Source organism: Glycine soja, chromosome 8, assembly GCF_004193775.1.
Source record: "Glycine soja cultivar W05 chromosome 8, ASM419377v2, whole genome shotgun sequence".
In the NCBI taxonomy this organism is placed as follows: Eukaryota; Viridiplantae; Streptophyta; class Magnoliopsida; order Fabales; family Fabaceae; genus Glycine; species Glycine soja.
In genome coordinates this window covers 9,303,921-9,324,930 of record NC_041009.1, presented here as the reverse complement: position 1 = coordinate 9,324,930, position 21,010 = coordinate 9,303,921, and the positions used below count along the sequence as shown (strand labels likewise).

At 32.1% G+C, this 21,010-nt stretch overlaps 1 protein-coding gene and 1 pseudogene across 1 annotated transcript; one reads left to right on the top strand and one right to left on the bottom strand.

Annotated features, from left to right (window-relative positions):
- Positions 1–8,791: 8,791 nt before the first annotated feature.
- Positions 8,792–13,101, bottom strand: LOC114424533 (protein NRT1/ PTR FAMILY 4.5-like). Its single transcript, XM_028391390.1, has 6 exons — positions 13,017–13,101; positions 12,763–12,895; positions 12,284–12,501; positions 10,481–10,924; positions 10,043–10,170; positions 8,792–9,876 (listed from the first exon to the last, which is right to left on the bottom strand). Exons 1-6 carry the CDS (start codon positions 13,017–13,019, stop codon positions 9,000–9,002), a joined length of 1,803 nt encoding a protein of 600 aa, XP_028247191.1. The 5' UTR covers positions 13,020–13,101; the 3' UTR covers positions 8,792–8,999.
- Positions 13,102–17,437: 4,336 nt separating this feature from the next.
- On the top strand, positions 17,438–19,595 carry LOC114420905 (annotated as a pseudogene).
- Positions 19,596–21,010: the final 1,415 nt, after the last annotated feature.

Here is a 21,010-nt window from a genome sequence, read left to right as displayed (position 1 = left end):
TTTTTTCATAAGTAATGTTTTTTTTATATAAATAGTAGATATTATTAAGCGTGCAAGTTAACTAACCTAAAATTCTTCAACATAATTAAAACTCTCGAGTATGAGTCTTAGACATGCCGTTACAATTTATACTATTAACATAATTAATTACAAAAAAAATATTTTTAAAAATAAACTATAAGAATATATAAAGTTTTAAAAATAGGAAACAAAAGAAAAATAAGGTGTTTTTTATAATTACAAATAAGAGTGGAAAAAAGAAGATAGAAAAGGAAAATAGGCGTGATCCTGTTCCAAGTAAAAGTTTCCTTTAACTTCTACACATATTTAATGCATCATGTTCCTAATTTTCCATTTTGGGTACTCTACGAACAAGTGTTTCAAACCATTCTCATTCTTCTGGGTATTGTATTAACTTTTCTAACAAACTGACAATCACGAACAACGCGGTATTATTATTTTTAGTCCTTTTTGAAGGTTCTATCTCCCACTGATATTTACAATGAGAATGAATACCATATTAAACCTCCCTTTAAATATGTGTGCTTAATCTTGGAATTGTATTAGTGATTAGTTATACCGTGAGACATCTTTCGTCATTGTAATTGACAGCACATTGTACCTCCATTCGGTAAACCAAAAGTTGAAAGCAATTGCTATGTGAATGTGACAACGTGAGTTAATTCATCTCCTCACGTCCTTGTGCTGGGTCACCCTTATTTATTAGATGATATGTCTAGTATGGATCAGGAAGACAAGAATCTTTGGTGAATCACATTTAACAGCCGTTGGATTAATCTTCTTTTGTTAGTAGGATGCACGTTTCACACAAAATTCCTTCTCTCTTGGGTTTTCTTCCTCGTCATTCTCTGCTCTCTTCAACAACGAAAAAAGAAACAAGTCGTTTGGACGATGTTGTCATGCTCTTTGATGGATTCCATGACTTGCCGACAACCAAAGCCCGACGGTGTTGAGGCTACCGTAGAACTTCCTATGGTATCAAGTCTACCTACAGTGGTAAGGAGTGATTGAGAAAAGAATCGATTTTTTTTTTGTGTTGAATCGTAAAGGAGTGATTTTTTTTCTGTAAACTTTTAAGTGTATTTTTTTTTTTCAGAACAATGATTTCTTCTTCTTCTTCGTTTGCAATTATTGATTCCTCTATCTAACAATTTTGATTTGGGTTGAATCTTGGTTTTATGGGTTTGAATGACCTTTGTTATCAATTATGGATTTTGGATTCATGAGTATGGCTCCATATGAGTTCCAAGATTGCTTTTTTGGACCTGATTTGTTATTATGTTTTATCAGAAACAATCTTGGATCTGATTTTGGGGGAGGAGAGCTTCCTGCAGCATTTGGGGCGGTGGTGGGTACGTCTGGACGGAGCCTCCGGAGGTGCTCGAGAGTGGCCGGAAACGGAAAAGAGTCTGCAGCAGAAGGAGGAAGAGTAGGAACGATAGAGTTTTATTATGGAGGGTGTATAATGCGGCTGTGCACCTTAGATTAATCCAAGAGTCACTATCATTTGTGCTTGGTGGACCACTACTACCACAGAAGCCATCTATTTATTATACATATATTATATACATGCATGATATATGTAAAATCAATTACACAAAAAAAATGTAAAATTAAATTTTAATTTTTTTTCATCTTTAACATACTTTCATAAGTAACCCACTAGGTTGTCTTAGTGACGAGGGTTAGGATAAATACATGATTTAAGTTCAATTCTTGCATTATTTATTGTATAAAAAAACATATTTCGATAAAGTTGACACCGAATGACACTTATTATACATATTTGAAAATGTAATGTTAAATAATTTAATTATAATACACCGTTAACTAATTAAAAATTATTTTAAATAAGACTTTCATAGTAATTATATATTATAAAAATCAATGATTATTAATTATATGATAATTTATTATTAGATAATAGTATACAAAATTTTTACTTTGTCAATTTATTTTAATTGAAATTTATGTGCTTTTTCATACTTTATTTTATATGCATGTTCAAATTTTAGTTTTCTATTTTAACATGCCTTGATGGTATATGCAGAATGATATATAATTATTATCCAAATTTTAGTTTTTTAGTTTAACTATAGGGATTTTAAAATCAGAAAAGTTCTAAACATAAACAAAACACAATTTCTTTTCTCTTCTCAAAACATAAACAAAAACACTACACACTATTACTCTCTTCTTTGAATATGACAATTCCTTTTTGATAGTTCTGGACGTTCTTCCAGTGAATGAGTTTCTTTTGTCTGCCATGTGGAGCAAGTGAGTCTCTCAGCACAATGCACAATCCCTCCTCCCCCGTTCAAGTAGAACATCTCTCCTTGGTGCTTCTCTATGTTTTTCAGACGAGGGGGTCTTTTTGTTTGTGTGGTTTTGACTTTCCTCAAACGATGTTTTAATTGAATAATTATTTTGTCACTCAACAATTGTGTTTACAGTATTTACTAAAACATAATCTGCATATTTATAGTGTTTTAACAACATTTAATATCATCTGCATAATTGCATTTAAACACAAACACTAATTATATTTTATTTTGTATTTATGTATAATTTTTTTATTAGCATATTCAAGATTTACCCTATTCTTAATTTTTTAAAAATGTCATATTCTCAAATCTGAATTATACCATATATGTATTTTATCACGTATCTAAGCGTCATAAATTATTGGATTGTTTCATTCTAATTTTATTCAATGCAAGAATAATTCTGTGTGCTAAAATCGAGTGATATGACAAATGGAGTCATTTCTAACAATAGTTGATTTGATCTTAGCTACTTGATTTAATTCCTTTTTTGTGCATGGTTACAAAAGGTAGCTTATCCCAACCTGATCGAGTTTACCATCCATCCACGACCCAACTATGCATGCAACTCACACATATTTGACTTGATTGGACATAGCAAGTGAAATTGTCTAGTGGGTACACTTTGGTCTATTCATGGATTGTGCCTCATCACTCATTGTGGCACATAACACCTATCCACACCTATTGGCAAACATGTTAAACATAGCATTGACAGGCCGTTACATAGCAAGCACATGTTACTTATATTAGCCATGGTCCATAATGGACACCCAGAAAGTACCACCAACACTCCGCAATTATAGTTCATACGATAGAATTAACTAATTAGTACAAATTTTAAGTGTAGTAATTGGTAACCAATCAAAATTATTATGTTATCATAGTAATTTCTAATTTCATCTAGTAACCAAAACTGGAAGCGTGAAACCAGATGAAATATTGATTTTAATCGGAAAATTGTACTAATATAACTAAGTTTGATCTGTTTAATTAACCATTTATTCCCTTCTTATTGTCCGTTTGCAGACTTTGCTGTTTTAGGTCTACATAAGTCGTCAATGTTGATTTCAGTGATTGGGCATTTGGGCTTGGCTTAGTAGTTAAAGAGTTTAAATTACTGTAGTCGCGGTTATTCATCATCATGCTGTCATTTTTTGTATATGAAAGAAACAGAAAGATGTATGGATAACAAAATTATCGATTGTATTAATCATCACAACAATGGCAGTTCAAATCGTGTCACACTGTCACATCCCATGTGATCGACGAATTAAATTTTGTTCGATCATAAAAGATGTATGGATACCGAATTGTATTAATTGGTCACAAGAGAATTAATTTGTTCATAAAAGAAAAAGGAAGAAATATCTAGAAAATATTTTTATGCCAAATTAGTTTATACTTTATAGAATATTGGTTTTATTTAGAGCCCGAAAGATACTTAAACAAAACAGAAACATGAAAACCGGTTTTATGCCCAATGGGATATTTTGAGATTGGAAAATAATCTATGGACAGTCAATGTTATATAACATATAGGTAGTCGAAAAGTTTTTATTTTTTTTTAAATCTTACATTGAAAAATTATGATGGTTGAGAATCAATTTTATTCTATTTTCTTGCAAAAACATCTTTAAGAGGAGGTGGGAATCCAAATTTTCTGAGTGAAGGAAAATATTTATTTACACAAAATAATTATATTATTCTTTTTTACAATTACAAATTAGAATCTACTAAAGCTGATGTTTATCCAAAACTTCAGTCTCCACTGTTGTTATATTATGTTACTCCTCCACAATCCCGCTTTTCCGTCTACTTTGAAGTAGTATTTATGGTATATTTTGAGTTTTATATTTCTATATTTTTTGGTGTTTCTCAATTGTCTAAAGCTTTTATATTTTACATTATCATTGTTAAGTATTACAATATAGATCACTTGCATTTATTTTTCTATTGTCCTACTAATTTTAACAATAACAATCAATCATTCTATGAATACAAAACAAAAAATAAAACATTAATTTAATCATTAGGATGCATTTTTTTGATAAAAATTCTTATATACGTAGGAAAGTTATAATGTAATAAAACGTGAGAATTTTATTTTCCAAGAAATATATTAAGACTAACCAAACTTATTTGTATACATTTCCAGAATTCATGATTGTCAATAATTGAGTTTCCAATAAATTATGATTTCAGCTATCAAGTCCGCAGGTGAGAGAGGAAAAAGGAGAAGAAAAAAAAATATAAATATATTAATTATATGATGTAATAAGATGGGAGAGATAGAAAGACATGATGAGTGTTGATTAAGTGCTTCGGCTTGTGCTTAAGAAATACTCCAGAGTTCTTATTCATGGCATCCTGGTCGTAATGGACTGGTAAGGTTATTTTAGGAATTGATTAATTTAACTAAAATAATACCATGATGAACCATAAACCAGATTGAACCACATGGAGCTTTGCCCCATGCATCCAACATCATTGCAAGTTGCAACTGCTCTGCTACACCTCTGCTGTTTCTCTGTGACAACATCTTCATCTAATCCATACTACCACCTTCCAGGCTTCCACAACGGAGATTTTTGGTATAATAGTTTTTTTTTTCCCTTTCAAACAAGTATATCTCATGGAAACCTTTTAATCTTCTATTAGCCCTGCCCTCCTTGGGGTATTTTAAGGATAAAGAAGCTCTAGTGAAGCAAAAGCAGCGTTGGTGCATGAAGCAAAGATTCTATTAGCCCAGTACTTAGTTTCTACTTTTTTGAGGCCCATAATTATGAAGGCATTATTAATCTGCATAAGTTTCGCTGTAGGAAAAAGATTGTAGACATGAACATAGAAATAGAAAAAGATAAGAGATTAATGATGTGACATGATAACAAAAAATAAATGGTATAGCCTGAGTATTGAGCCTCCAAATATGATGACTTTTGTTGAAACAACTCTATTGACAAATTAGACTTAAGTGAACTTTAACTAACAAGAGAAAGTATGCTACTACTAGTACACTAAGTTATAACAATATACACGCATAGTGCAGCTCTGTACAGTTGTGTAATCAAATATAGTTTGATTTTATATATGCCAAGAACCTTAATACAAGTAACGACACTGGTAGTTTCCATGCTCCATAGTAGAAACAATTAAGTACTACTAGTGCCTTATTATTTCACATTATTATTATTATTATGTAGAGTTTGGAAAATGGTAAGCAGTAGCACTCAGAAAGACTAAAGAACACAGCTGGAGAGAATAATAAAAAACTTTTATCAGAGTTGTGGATTTTGCTAGTATTGATTGAAGTTGAGAAGCTAATTTGTTGGAGTGAGAGTGCATTCAGCAATTTTCTCCGGGGGAATCGCCCACACCGAATACACCGCCTGACTTGCCATAATCGCAATATTACTTGGAACCAGAATGATTAGGATTTAGAGTCAGAGTGCGTTGGTTAGTTATGCTTCGATTGAAGATTGAACCGTGTGATGTGTGGGTGTGGCATAAGGCATATTCCCGGTATATACTCTCTTCTCTCCCATGATTAATTAAGGATAACCAAATAATAAGTACAAGTTATGAAACATCCCATCGTTGATCTTGTTGAGGTGATAAGTTACTGGTCCAATCTGTGGATCAGAAATTGATCCGATTTGACTTGATATATATTAAAAAATTTAAAATTATATATATTTCTATTATATATAAGAATATAATTAAGATTATTTGATTAAGAATAATTTATTCATACTCAAAAATTTAAAATAACAATTAAAATATTAAAGTTGATAACACAAGTTTACAAATAATAATTCAATAACAAAATTACATATATTTCTAATATTTTTTAGAGTGTTTTGGAGAATTTTTTTTATGATTTTTTACGTTAATGAGATACGTGACCGGTCCAATAATTAAACCAGCCTGATTATGCTATCCGGATCCGGTTCAAGGGTTTTCAAAATTGGTGACCGGTGAGTATATTTTTAAAAAATGAAATTCAAAACTCAAAAGCATAAGAGTTGAACCTTTAAATATTACATAAACTCAAAATCCTTTTTCTTTTCTGAAAATGTCCTTTTGAGAATAATATATATTTATTTCATAAATGTATTTTAAAAAATATGATATATATATATATATATATATATATATATATATATATATATATCTGGAAATGGCGATGTGATTTTTATGGCAAGGGAGATAGAGCTGAAGATCATTCAGTTATTACCTATCACCCAAGAGAGAACAGAGCAGAGTTTATTAAAATTTCCAACGATGGAATTTTGTTGAATACCACTGATTAATTATGTTCAAAGTTTAGTTTTGCCTTATCGTAATTGACTTCCTCCTCTGTAATGCTTGACTTATCTGGATTTATGTTAAATCAAGTGGTTTTAGAACATTGTCATTTCATATCTGGACAAGACATGTAGTATCAATATGTTTTTGTGGTTCTGCAGTTTGACTAATTTGGTGGTTGATTCTATTGACTATTGTTATTATGGTTGTATCAAAATCTTTAGAATAGATGAAGTTATTTCAATTTCTATTTATTATAAAAGATTTTCCCAAAAGGAAATTCCTAGACATCTATTCTCTCCTTTTCAAAAACTTTAAAACATAAAGGCCCATTCAGTGCACTAGGTTTCGAATTAGTGGAGCCTTGGGAGGAAGACAGCCTTGCCCACTTAAGCGTTGAGGCTGAATCTAAGCCCATGACCTCTAGAACCAGTTCCGTTTGAAATTTGGAATTGGATTGATGATGTTTGACAACGTTAGAAGAAGTAGCATTTTAATTGGTAAAAGATCATTTTTGTATTACACTAGGACCAACTATACATCAGTTTTAGGACTTATCCTATGATCAAGTGAAGTGGGAATGTGGGATTGAACCTGTAAATAACTCTACGAGGTAGAAACTCTATTTTCACTGCAGCTTCTGTGTCCTGTCCAAGTGAAATATAATCCTTTCTATTCTTCTCCCGAATAAAAGAAGAAAAAAAAGTGAATTTAAGTAAAACAAATTCCACGAGAATCTGTCAATGAAAAATTATGCACTAGATATACAAGTCCAACTCAAACAATCGGTCAGTGATTTTACCTAAGTCAAATTATGTGCATTGCCATAGTAATTGAATACAATAGTCACATTAATTATACACACTAGAACTAGGACAATACCTTTGAATACGCACCAGAGCTAGAGTTAGAGGTAAATAGGTAATGTAAACATTATATTTATGAGCCTTTTGGAGGGTCAAAGTTTCATATACTTAGACAAAGATATTTTGTAGAGTTCCCTACTCTTACTTGCATAATTGAATAAAGAGATTTCTCTAAAGGATTGTTGTTGTAACCGTATGATATCAATGATGTCATTTGTATTATGTGCATCATGATTTTTCTCTACTCTAATTTAAATATATTTTTTTTGTTTTTTCTTCTTCCATACAACCAAATTCACCCTAAAGAAAAAGGCTAGATTTGACTTTCAGGGGAACTTGGCCCTTATTAGAATACTTTAGTAGAATTGTTCCACTAATCAAGATATGTATTATTTACTTAATTAAATGAAAAAACCTTAAATATCAATCAGTATGAAAATGAACAGAATAAATTTTTTTTATGAAATTTAAAACATTAATTACACTTCTTAACTCATTTATAAAAATCGTCAAACAAAAGGAAGTAACAAGTTAAAAATTGGAAAATAAGCCGGACATTCAAATAAATAGGAGTGGAAAAGAACGAAAATGACATGTAGTACATGGAAATTAAAGATTAACATAACATAAACCGAAAACTGTAGACATTACTACAAGAAAAAGAAAAGGAAATTAACACTAGAGTAGAGACAAGGATTCAGCAATGAATACATCAACATGTGGCATGTCATTGTGAGGTTGATTAAGTGGTATTCCGTTCGAAGCATCCATGAAGCAACAATCATAGAACAACTGTGTCTCCTGTGCCTCATCGAACATCAAGTAGTTGGTGGAGTTAATGAAACTGATAATTTCGTTCAGAGAGTTCAATCTGTTTGTTGCTCAGTTCCGGGCGCCATTTGAGCCCTCAGAATCAAGTAGTTGGGTGTTCTCCTATCACCAGAGAGATAACAGCATGGAGTGTGCTAAAATTCCCAACCAAGCACTTTGGTTGGATTCCACTAATTATGTTCAAAGTTTAGTTTTGCCTTATCGTAAGGGACTTCCTCCTCTGTCATGCTTGGCTTATATGGATTTATGTTAAATCAAGTAAGTGGTTTTAGAACCTTTCCATTTCATATATGGACATGTAGTATGAATATGTTTCTGTGGTTCTTCAGTTTGACTAATTTTGTGGTTGATTCTATTGGCTGTTGTTATAATGGTTGTATCAAAATCTTTGGAATAGATGAGGTTATTTTAATTTTCTATTCCTAGACTTGCAATCAACAGTAAAAATAGAAATCAAATATGTCCAAAGGCATGTGGTAAACATTTCAGATGAATTTCTTGGAAACTATAGCTCTAACTCAAGACATTACATGAAAAAGAAGCGTGCAGTCCTCTATTTTCTAACATACATTTGACAAACAAAATAGTACAACCTCCTAATATTTAACCCGTCATGTATTAATCATATTAAGCCTTTATCTCCCAGTATTCACTCCTCTGAATTGCCACCGGTAACTGCAGGGTGTTGAGGCCTGTACTTGTACCTCTTTGAAACGAACAAATAGACAAAGAAGTTGATCAAGCTCAATATTGAGAGGAACAAGTAGAACAGGTTCAGATGGTTTCTGTTAATATTGTTCCCTGCTAACCAACCTCCACTTGAAGTGATATTCTTGGTCGCACTGTTCACAATTTTCACCAATATGGAACTTAGAAAATAGCCAAGGGCCATAGAGCACCAAAGGAAGCATGTTGATGTGGATTTTAGGCCTTTTGGTGCTTCTGAATAGAAAAACTCAAGAAGCCCCACGTAGGTAAACATGTCAGCTATGCCAAATATAAAATACTGAAAAGCAAGCCAGAATATACTCAATGGCAATGGCTGTTTTACTGGCAAGGCATCTAGCATGTTGTTGTCTCTTGCAACTCCTTTTCTTTTAACCTCTATGATTGCTGCAATTGCCATGGAGATGCAAGAGAGTATTAGGCCTACTCCTATGCGCTGCAAGTGTGTAATGCCGGTGGGAATACCAGTGAATTTACGAAGAAAAGGCACACAAATGCGATCATAGAAAGGGACTATAATGATTAAGAAGCCAACTGGGATGATTGGGAGGGATGCAGGAGGGATGTTAAAATGTTTTGTGATCCTGGTGTCCATGGTGGAGCCTTGCTGAACAGAAAAGGTTTGGAGTTGTGCTAAGCAAAGGGTCATTATGATTGAGCAGCAGAATATAGGGAGCATGCTTAGAATGATTTTTGCATTTTCTACTTGGGTAACTCTGCATAGTTTCCATGGGTTTGGAGTCTCTTGGTTCTCCGGTTGCACGTCAGATTTTCTTTGGATAGCTGCTTTGTCCAAAAACCTGTGAAAAAGAACATCAAATTTTAGAACTAGATGTATGGGAATTGGAGTGATATAGCAGCAGATGAAGCATTTTACTCTAAATCTCTAATCTTGCAACAGGTTTAGTACTTGAGCTATCATCAAGTAACATATATCACTAATTTTAGTCACAAGGGGGATTAAACCTGAAAATATCCCTATGAGGTTGATGCTCTATTTCCATTGCAGCTTCTTTGTCCTGTTCAATCTCGTATAGTTCTATAGGATCTTCAGGAAGGGAAAGGTTTCTGTTGTGAATTGCAGCAACATAGACCTGGAAAATAGAAGCGAAGAATTTAAAACAAACAGCTTGATCAATGCATTATCCAACCATAAATTTGATTCCATGAGAATCTATCAATGAAGGCACATAATATACAATTCCAACTTTAACATTTTTCTCTGTATCAAACTTAAAAAAACCAATTCATATGTATTGCCATGTATAAGCACTAATTGGAAATAATGAATAATTATGAAATCTAGCTCATGCGTGATCAAAGTTTGAGCTATTTAGAGCTTCCTACTTATATATGAAAAACAAATTAAAACAAGAAGGTAATTACTAAAGGCTGTATACATACCTGTATGATCTCAATGATGCCGTTTTTTGTATGTGCAACATGAATTCGGTATAGTGGCAATCCAAAGGCAAAGAGTATGGTTCCCAAAACAATAGCAAAAGTGGAGATTCCAAAGCCCCAATCCCATCCATAGCGGTCTTGTATATATACATTAAACGTTAAGCTCACTGCACCACCAATGCATACTGCTAACAAGAGACCATTGAAGAAGCTTGACATTTGCATTGCTTCTTTGGGGTCTCTTTCATCAAATTGATCAGCACCATGTGATGGCAAGGAAGCCTTCAAACCTGCACTGCCAAAGGCCAACAAGTAGAGGCTAATGAAGAAAAATGCTTCTTGCTTCCCACTAAGCTTTGCACAATGTGCATCTTTCACATACACGTTGCAAATGGGTGGTGTCAGGCTACCCATGTGTGCCTGTACCGTAAGCAATGCAAGTCCCTGCAACACAATTCACAACACATTCCCCGAAGAGATAGTATTTTTCACTGATCCTCAAAATTGATTTGAAACGGTTTAAATAAAGTAGTCGTATATATTTAGCTGCCGAACAAATATATAAGCCTGCACCCCAAGAAATGAGGTAGGCTATCTGAAACTTTCTAGTACCCCTCCACATATGCATAGGCGAGCCTACTACTAAGATAGACAAGAATTAAGATGGGCTATAGACTCTCTTAGATTTCAACTTAAAATTAATTAACACTAAATGAAATTGTCTAAACAGATATATAAGCCTACACCAGCCTACACCGCAAGAACTGAGACGACGATGTGAGACTTTCTAACAAAAATTTCCTTAAAAGTATCTCTTATCTAATTTTATTTGTTTAAATTAAAAATAATAATAATTAGAATGCATTGTCTTAGAACGATGTGTATGAAACAAGGTTTGATCCTCTTATCTTCAAATATAGAAAGTCATTGTCACATTACAGTAAAGTGAACATGTAGGTACAAACAACTTGTCGCATTACCATATAATTGTTTGAATGGAAATCATTAAAAAAATATTTTTAAAAATTAAATAATTGATATCGTATTTAATATTATATATAGTTATTTTTATTTCTCATTCATTTTTATATATTTTAGTTTTAAAAATATTTCCAGGCAATTGAAACTATATAAATAAGTTGTTCATAAATATATCTTAATTTTTTTCCAATAAAATATATTTTAAATGTTTTTCTTATATAAACAAAGATTAGGGAATAAAACTATTGGTGGACAAGAAAAATAAAATATATTTAAAGACTTTATAGTCAAATTCAATTTGATACGCTTTTCCTTCTGCCACCTACGAATTAGTTGCATATATCTTTTCACACCCGGTTTTTATGTTTGTATTACAGTCTCTTTTTTTAATCTTTATTCTTCTTTCTAATCATATCATCTTTTACTTTTATCAATTTTCTCTTTTCGTTTTATCTTAATTTCTCTTCCCACTATACACCAGTCAACCAATTACTATAACTTAAGAAAACTAGTAATTTCACACAGTTATATTTGAAAATAAATATGATTTTCTTTCATATCCCAAATACCACTTTACACGGTTATATATAATGAATGATGCAAAAAGAAAAGGGATAAAGATTAATAAGAAGATTAGGTCACTATATCTGGTCAAGCTCACATAAAAACACTTATATATCTTGAATTTGGCTGATTGTTAATTAGTTTCAGGTCTTTCATACGGCACGCGCGCACTAGCTACCTCTAGTCCTTTGCCAATATATAATGATTAATATCTAGTATTATTATGCAATGAGGAGTTAAGGTAATTTTGGATCTTACCAAAGATTCAATGAATCCAGAAATAACAACGGATTTGTATCTGCCAATCCAAGTGTCAGCAACAACGGCCACAACAATGGAAAGCATGTAACTAACACCCATGTAATCGGTTACTATGTTAGCTGCATCTGCTAATTCATAATGCATAATTCCAGTGAAGTATGACACAAAGTTCACTGCTAGTGATAGAGTTGCCATGTTCTCGACAGCAAATGCGCCTGCACCCAAACCCAAATAATCGCTGTATCAAAATAATAATCAACGGAAATAACTGCAAAGACAATTACTAATCCTAATGAAACTTGTATATATGTATGGTTTTATATATACATATGGTGAAAAAAGTGTATATTCATATTTCTTAACCCGCACCGGCCATATATAGAAATAATTAGTGTTGTTACATTTTCATGCTCGTGTTAATTAATCTTTAGGAAGATGTCCATGCATGAACTCAAACTGTCTCAGTCCTAGCTTACCAAGTATGAGCAATGAAACTTTCATCCCCCCATGTTTGTGTTTCAAAGCTCTTCTTCCTTTCCAATCAACTTTTCCATCAACAACTTTCTCCTCCTGCATCCACTCCACATTCCCATCAACAACATGAGTATCCTGCATGCAAATGATGAGCTGAATAAGTAAATGGAATGCATGCAAGAAACATGAAAATGGTTTGCTACATCATGGGGTTCATGCATGTAATATAATAAACAAAGCAAAAATAATGAAATACCATGGTTCTGCAGAGAACTTTTGGATGGCCAATTCAAAAGAAATTAAGAGAAGAAAGTATAGTAATATACAATAGGAGAAACCATTCGATCTCTTCCCTATATATATATATATATATATATATATATATATATTATCCAACTTAGCAATGTATATGTATAAAAGATAATTATGAACACACCAAATGAGTGATGAGTCATAATACGGTCACCATCATATGTTGGCTGATGTAGTGATGACCAATTCTACGAAAGGAGAATGCACTGTTCTTGGTTGATAGCGAAATTGAGTTTTATGGAATTTGCCGACTCTAAAACAGTAAGATTCTGTGCTGGTTTTCTATCAGCGTCAACAAAAAGATCAGCATAATGACGAGTACAAAATGGCTATAATATCCGGTTAGTTACTCAATTTTCCTTATATTTAATTATCTACTTCACAAGTTGTTTATCATCTAATTGTTTATCCTGTTTTAGCACACGTCACAAGACTAAACTCAAGTTTTGCTTCCGGATTTAAATATTACAGAATGTCTAAATTAAAAGTATATATTTTAAAATACTGTCATTAATATGTAAAAGATGCTGCTAAAAGTTTTTCATAATATAGCTATATAACATTAACATCTATTAGCGATATTTTTCAAATGTTTCCAAAAGGACTCTTTGTTGTTGACAGTTGACACGCTGAAAAAGTAGAAGCACTTGAGTTTCTGCATTGTGATAGAAACACATCTTGGTTTTACAAAATAAAAGACATATACGTCATCTATAATAGGAAAGTGATTCAATCTATATTAATTTACAATCTCTTATGGGATTTTTTTTATTATAAAAATGTCTAAAGGGAAAGAGTTAAGCATGAAATGAGCAAGAAAAGTAACTAAACAGAAGTGATTTTGTCTTGCCAACACCTGAAAATGGAGCACTACCTTATGTTTGAGGCACACCTAGCAGTGATTTTTGCCTCTAAATTGTGCATGAAACTAAATTTAAATTTAACTATTTTCGTAAAGATTAAAAATATATTCAATAAAAAAAATCATCACATACTTGTTTTCATCACGCGTGGCCCAATCGATCTCACGGGGTGAATTTAAACCAGTGTCACTTTAGAAGGTAAAGTAAATAATATCAATCATTGATAAAAAAAAAATCAATAAATGATATTATGTACGATTGTACGTGCACATGTATAACAAATCTCACATTATTAAAATGTTAACTGTTGATTTTTTATTAATAACTGAGATTAATCACTTTATCATTATTCATTTTAAAGGAGCTAAATCTATCTGTGAATGGATAAAAGCCACACACTCCATCAAAATTCGTTTTTACCGGTCATTAATATAACCTTTACCAACCATGTGGCCTGTATGCATCCACAGTTAGAGTTTGAAATCTTCTATGCATGTTATATATGCTCACGTAACGTAACCAAAGCAACTCTCCAACAAGAAAAAAACTCGGGGATAGTCCAAGAGCTTCCCAACACGTGAGTGTTTCTATTTAAATCTTTTTCCCGCTTTCTTCATCGTTTACAGAAACCTCTTTTGCTTGGAGACCTTATATTAAAAAAATGACATTTTGCTAAGGAAAAAGTTGTTTAGTAATACTAACTAAGCAATATTTAACTTAAAAAGTCCGGTGTATATATCATGAGTAGTGTCACAAAGAAAAGAAAGTTTTGATGTTACATTTTACAAAAAAATCTAAGAGTACCAACAGATATAGAAATATAATAAAGGGTTCATATCGATCATACAATATAAAAATCTCTCGATGATGGTGAAAATTACAATAATTTGCTTTGTTGAATATATTTTCAGGTGGGGTAGCAGAGAACGGCCACTAGCCCCTCGTTGATGTCTCAATCTATTACAAATTCAATTAGCTAGCTAGCCGGCTAAATAATAGTATGACACTATGACTCCTAAGATTAGTTTTTTTCTAGGAGGAGGTGCAATTTCCTCCAATTGGATAGGTCCATTTTTAAGATAAAATAGTATCTTTGATTAATTACTCTATATTTAATTAAGTCGGGAACGAACTTCAAATCTTGATTAAAAAATATAAGTTGCTGCTAAGATTAGTTCACACTTTAAAATGTTTTGTCATTAATTCGTCATGCTCGTTTACTCCTTAGACACAATTGCATAATTTTATCTTATTTACGTAATTATGTACGAATATATAGGTGAAACATCACTAATATTATTTTACATTATATGAATTTATAAATTTAAATAAAATTTGTAAATAAATTTTTTTTAGAGAAATATAAAAACAAATTAAGAAGCTAAAATAACATATTTTCATAATAAATAATAGGTATTAGCCATTATGACTTGTTGTTGTGTGATTTCTGAAAGGTCATTTGAGCTATGATGGCTTGATGAATTAGAATATCCAATCATTTTACAAAAGAATCCTTCTCAAAAAGCTTTCTGCTTTTAAATTAAAATTTAAGATAACCAATTAATATATATATATATATATATATATATATATATATATATTTAAAATAAAAACCTTTTTTTAGTTCTTCGTTACACCAAGAAATATATCAACTAAAACTCTACAATTAAGTAAAAAAAATCATGATTTTTTTTACAAACAATTATTTTTATTTCAGTTCATTTTGTTTATTTTCTAAATGGAATAAATAATTTTAAATTTATAATAATTATAAAACTAAATTTAAAATAATTATTTTGAAACTCAATACATTAGAATTTAATAAGACACATATATCTAATTAATATCTTAAAATTTTGGGTTGAGATGTGTAATGTAAAGTTCATTTGTATGAGTGGTATGTGATCCATTAATAAAAATCTTCTTGATGTTTTATCCATTGTTTTCCTAACATCTTATTTGATTATAATTTTGACCCATGATCAATTGAAGCTCATTAATATATTATTAATATAACAAAATTAAAACTTAAATTTATTAATAAAATTAATTTAGACTTTACATTATAGTAATATTATAATATAAAGATTATTGGACATATTGGAGATGATGGTTTTTTTTTTTTTGACAGAGACATATTGGTGCGGATGATACTATAATAAAGAATAAATATATCAAGGTTGAGGTTCTGCAACAAATTAAATCGATCAAAAGAAAAGAAAAAAAAAAAGTCAAGTTTGTAAAGCATTTGTGAAACACTAAGTTTTAGGTTCGATATGCTCCCACCAATTTATACATAAATTGAATGGGGTATTATGGTGGATCCCTTTTAGAATATAATAGAGTTTCTTGATATGATTTACACATTCACAGTCAAGCTTATCAACATTAAATATTTACGAAATAATAATTTCCTTCGTTATATCTGCACGTAAGGGAAGAAAAAAAGTTATTTAAGCGTAAAAAGCCAGCTGATTTCTACGGTTATGTTGTGTAATTATATACTTCTTTTAAATGTAAATTGATTATATTCTTAAATCAGCTTACGTGTCTTTCGGTGTAGAGATACAATCTTTCAAAATATTCATTTTTGGACTTTTGGTAGAGAGATAACTCCTCAAAATATTCATATAACCTTTTATATATGTTTTTTATTTTATGAATAGACACGTTTCCATGAAAAATTATAACTTTTCATTAATTTGAAAAGCTTCTAGCAAAACTGAAGATAGAAATCAAATGTGTCCAAAGGCAGAGGTAAAATAAAAATTTAACATGGATTTCTTGGAAACTATAGCTCTAACTCAAGACATTACAAGGAAAAGAAAGGTGCAGTCCTCTATCTATTATTCCATTTACTCAGATACATTTTTTATAAACGAAAATAATTTTTAATATATCCATTCAACTAAGATTTATTTAATAAAATATTTTTTTTTATTTTATATTTAAACTACCTAAACTTTAATGAAAAAAATTCAATTTCCAATATATATACACCTTATCTTTTAACTTAAAACTCACACTATTAACTACTTGCATACACATTTAACAACAAACAATATTTAACTCCTTGTATACAATCATATTTATTTAGGCACATGGTTAACCATGTGTGACGGGTAGACACTGTGGAGAATCCCCATGCTACATTTATCATTACTCTTTAATACTTGAGCTATGTAGTATTTCACTAATATTAGACACAATGGGATTGAACCTGAAAATATCTCTATGAGGTTGATATTCTGCAGTTAACGAGGCCAACCCTTCAATTACCTAAACATGGGAAAACCCAACAGCTAACTCCCATTCCCACTAAAAGATAAATTCACGCGTGCTTAATTTCAGGATATCAAAGCTGTCTTTTCATTTCATTTTCCCCTTAGTTTCTGATCTATAAGTATGCGTTTAAGCTCAAAATTTTTACTCACTCATAACAATCATAAGCATACCAAACAATCCCTCTCTCTATAATTTTTACAATTGTGACTGTCATTGAAAATGGCTGGACGAAGGAGAACTATCCCTCAGGGCTGTTACTTCTCTTACTCAAGGTGAAACTGAACCACCAACTTGGGTCCATGCAGAACAGCCTCAGCCTCTAGCTATTTTTGTTGCACCCATTGTGTCCTCTTACAATGAGAGAATACGTCCAGTTCTCGATGCTATGGAAAATCTGAGGCGCCTTAACATTACAAAGGAGGGAATTCAGTTTCCTTCCATTGTTGTTGTTGGCGATCAATCTTCAGGTAAATCCAGTGTTCTTGAATCTTTGGCTGGTATTAGTCTGCCACGTGGCCAAGGCATTTGCACTAGGGTGCCCTTGGTTATGAGGCTCCAAAATCACCCTCTTCCAACCCCAGAGCTTGTGTTGGAGTTCAATGGCAAGACCATTTCAACAGATGAAGCAAACGTTTCTCAAGCCATAAATGCTGCCACGGAAGAGCTTGCTGGCCATGGCAAAGGGATTTCCAACAACCCTTTGACGTTGTTGGTGAAGAAGAATGGCGTTCCTGATCTTTCTATGGTTGATCTTCCTGGTATAACTCGGGTTCCAGTTCATGGTCAACCTGAGAATATTTATGACCAGATTAAGGATATGATCATGGAGTATATAAAGCCGGAAGAAAGTATTATACTGAATGTTCTCTCTGCTAGTGTTGATTTTACTACTTGTGAGTCCATTAGGATGTCTCAAAGTGTTGATAAAGCTGGGCTCAGGACATTGGCTGTGGTGACAAAGGCTGACAAGTCTCCTGAAGGCTTGTTAGAGAAAGTTAATGCTGATGAGGTCAGCATTGGTCTTGGCTATGTTTGTGTCAGAAACCGCATTGGTGACGAGTCTTATGAGGATGCTAGAGTGAAAGAACAGAGGCTGTTCGAGTTCCATCCACTTCTTTCCAAAATTGACAAGTCTATTGTGGGTGTTCCAGTTTTAGCATAGAAACTGGTTCAGGTTCAGGCTATGAGCATATCTAAAACTTTGCCAGAAATAGTGAAAAAGATCAATGAGAAGCTGGCTAATAATTTGTCTGAGTTGGAAAAATTGCCAACAAACTTGGCTTCCGTTGCTGATGCCATGACCGCTTTCATGCATATTATTGGATTGACAAAAGAATCTCTTAGAAAAATTATTCTTAGAGGAGAATCTGATGAGTACCCAGAAGATAAAAACATGTATTGTACTGCACGTTTGGTTGAGATGTTAGATTCCTATTCAAATGATCTTTATCGTTGTGCTGAAAGTGATGCAAGTAAGAATTTTCTTATGCAAGAGATAAAGGTACTGGACGAAGCAAAGTGGATTGGTCTTCCAAATTTCATGCCTCGCACTGCTTTTCTTTCTATATTGCAAGGGAAGGTGAATGGAATTGCAAGCAAGCCAATAGGTTTGGTTGAAAATGTGTGGAACTATCTTGAGGATGTGCTGATTTCTGTTATCACGCGTCATTCCGAAAACTACTATCAGCTTTTGATTTCTACCTATCGTGCAGGCCAGTCTCTTATTTTGAAGAAGAAGAAAAGTTCCATGAAGCCATGTAATGGAGGCCATTGAAATGGAGAAGCATACCGATTACACATGTAACCCTGAGTTTGTGCAGGAATACAATAAGTTAATATCTCAGCAAGATGCTTTTCTGAATGACGTTTTGAACAATCCGGATAAACCATCACATGTGAGTCTTGAAGGTGTGGGCAAAATTGAAGTCGGTCATTTGAGGCAATACCCATCTTTGCTTACTCAAGCCTTTGATTTGAAGGTTAGGATGATTTCGTACTGGAAGATTGTGCAGAAAAGATTGATTGACACAATTGCGTTACATCTTATGCTGAGTATTAACAATCTTGTTAACAAGGATTTGAAAAACGAGATTGTTCATGATCTGTTATCTCCCAGTGGTGGTGGGATTGAAAGGTTATTGGAGGAGTCACCTTCAATTTCTGGGAAGCGTGAAAAGCTGCAGAGGAGTGTCAATGTCCATAAAGAGAGCAAAGAAACCGTTGCAAACATCATTGACCGTATTGGCAGCTGCAGTGATTATTGAAAGTGTTCATGAGTCTTACCTATATTATCCCGTCCAGTTCCAAACTGAGTAATTATGCAACCATTAGTAGTTAAAATTGTCTTTCTAATTATATATTTTCTGACGTACAGTATGTTTGATGGTTTATGTTTTTATCAACTTCTGATGTTTTCTATAATATTATGTTAATGAAAGTACGATGGTTATTTTCATTTTTGCTTGTGTTGCATCCATTCCTTTAATACATATAATGGATCGTTTTTTTTTTCGAAAGTAGAAACTTCAAGATAATAAAAAATAAAATAATCGTTTTTATAATGTCATACTGCTCATACAGTTTCAATAATTTGCCTAATGTTTACTTATAACATTTGCAATAACACCCAATTTCAAGGACGCGTATGTACAAACTTTCTCCAAATGTATCCAGTGAAAGGGAATTCATATGCTCCTCTTAAATGATAAATATGGTCCAAGATCATTTTAGTTTAAACAATCTCCATGTCACACGTCAATTTTGTTTTCATAAATTGAAAAAACGTAATTGTTTTCATATGTGGCATCTCTAATTTGTTTTAACGTAAATGTCCCCTTCTGTGAATCTTGTCTTTCAGTACCTGTCCAATAAGTCAACATAAAATAAGTATTCATAGGAACAACCTGTTTCCTTTTATGAAGTAAGTTATCGCATTGTTTAAGAGTATTTGAGGAAAGCACAAATGCTTGTTTAGTATTTACCTTTTATTGTCCTAATTATTCCTTTGAAGTAGCCCTTCCACCAAAAGATTCAAACTATTATAAAGACAAGGCATAGAGCTGTAACTCCAAATCCCACTCCAACGATTATCTTATGCCTTGCATTTTTTTGGTCAGAACAAGGTTTAGAATCTGGAAAAGAAAATAAAAAATCATGAGATCTAATTATCCTATAAAAGAGAATGGTGCCAAAATATTTAAAAGCAGAAGGTAGAGAAGCGTGTTTTACTTTGTTCTAAGTCCCATACAAACACAATAATACAACGTAACAGATTCCAGAATGCGAGAAAAATTGTAGAGTTCCGACAAAGTTAAGATTGTGCAACTCTGTTTCGTGCCCTTTGAATGTTATTCATAAAAAGAAATTAAAAAATCCAATATTGTTGTTCTTCCATATACCAAAGGAAGCACAAATTACGCTTATTTATCATACCAATTAAATGAGAAAATTAAACAAAGAAACTCATGATCCGTCTATATGAATCAAAGGATGGTTGTAGAGAATAAGAGAGCTGTCCTACTCCAATGCCTTTAATTATGTATATAAACTTATTTAAACCATAAATATTACCGTGCAAAATATAGCACTGTCCTAAAGTTGAATGTCATTATATACAATTGTTGAAAATAAAGGGCCCAAGAAATCATTAACAAATTTCCAAATTTTATAAAGCACTGTGTTTGCTAGATCTATATGTCTATATAGGCTAATGAGAAGGCATATTACAGGTAAATGGTCAATTTACTGAACTCTTTAGCATACATATATGAAAACAGTAATTAGTCCCAGA

Excerpts from the sequence above, each read along its gene's own strand:
- LOC114424533 (XM_028391390.1), bottom strand. Across the intron at positions 12,502-12,762 it reads AGTTTCATTGCTCATACTTG|GCGCATTTGCTGTCGAGAAC; the intron begins GTAAGCTAGGAC and ends GTTTGGGTGCAG. Across the intron at positions 10,925-12,283 it reads CTGGATTCATTGAATCTTTG|GGACTTGCATTGCTTACGGT; the intron begins GTAAGATCCAAA and ends ATTGTGTTGCAG.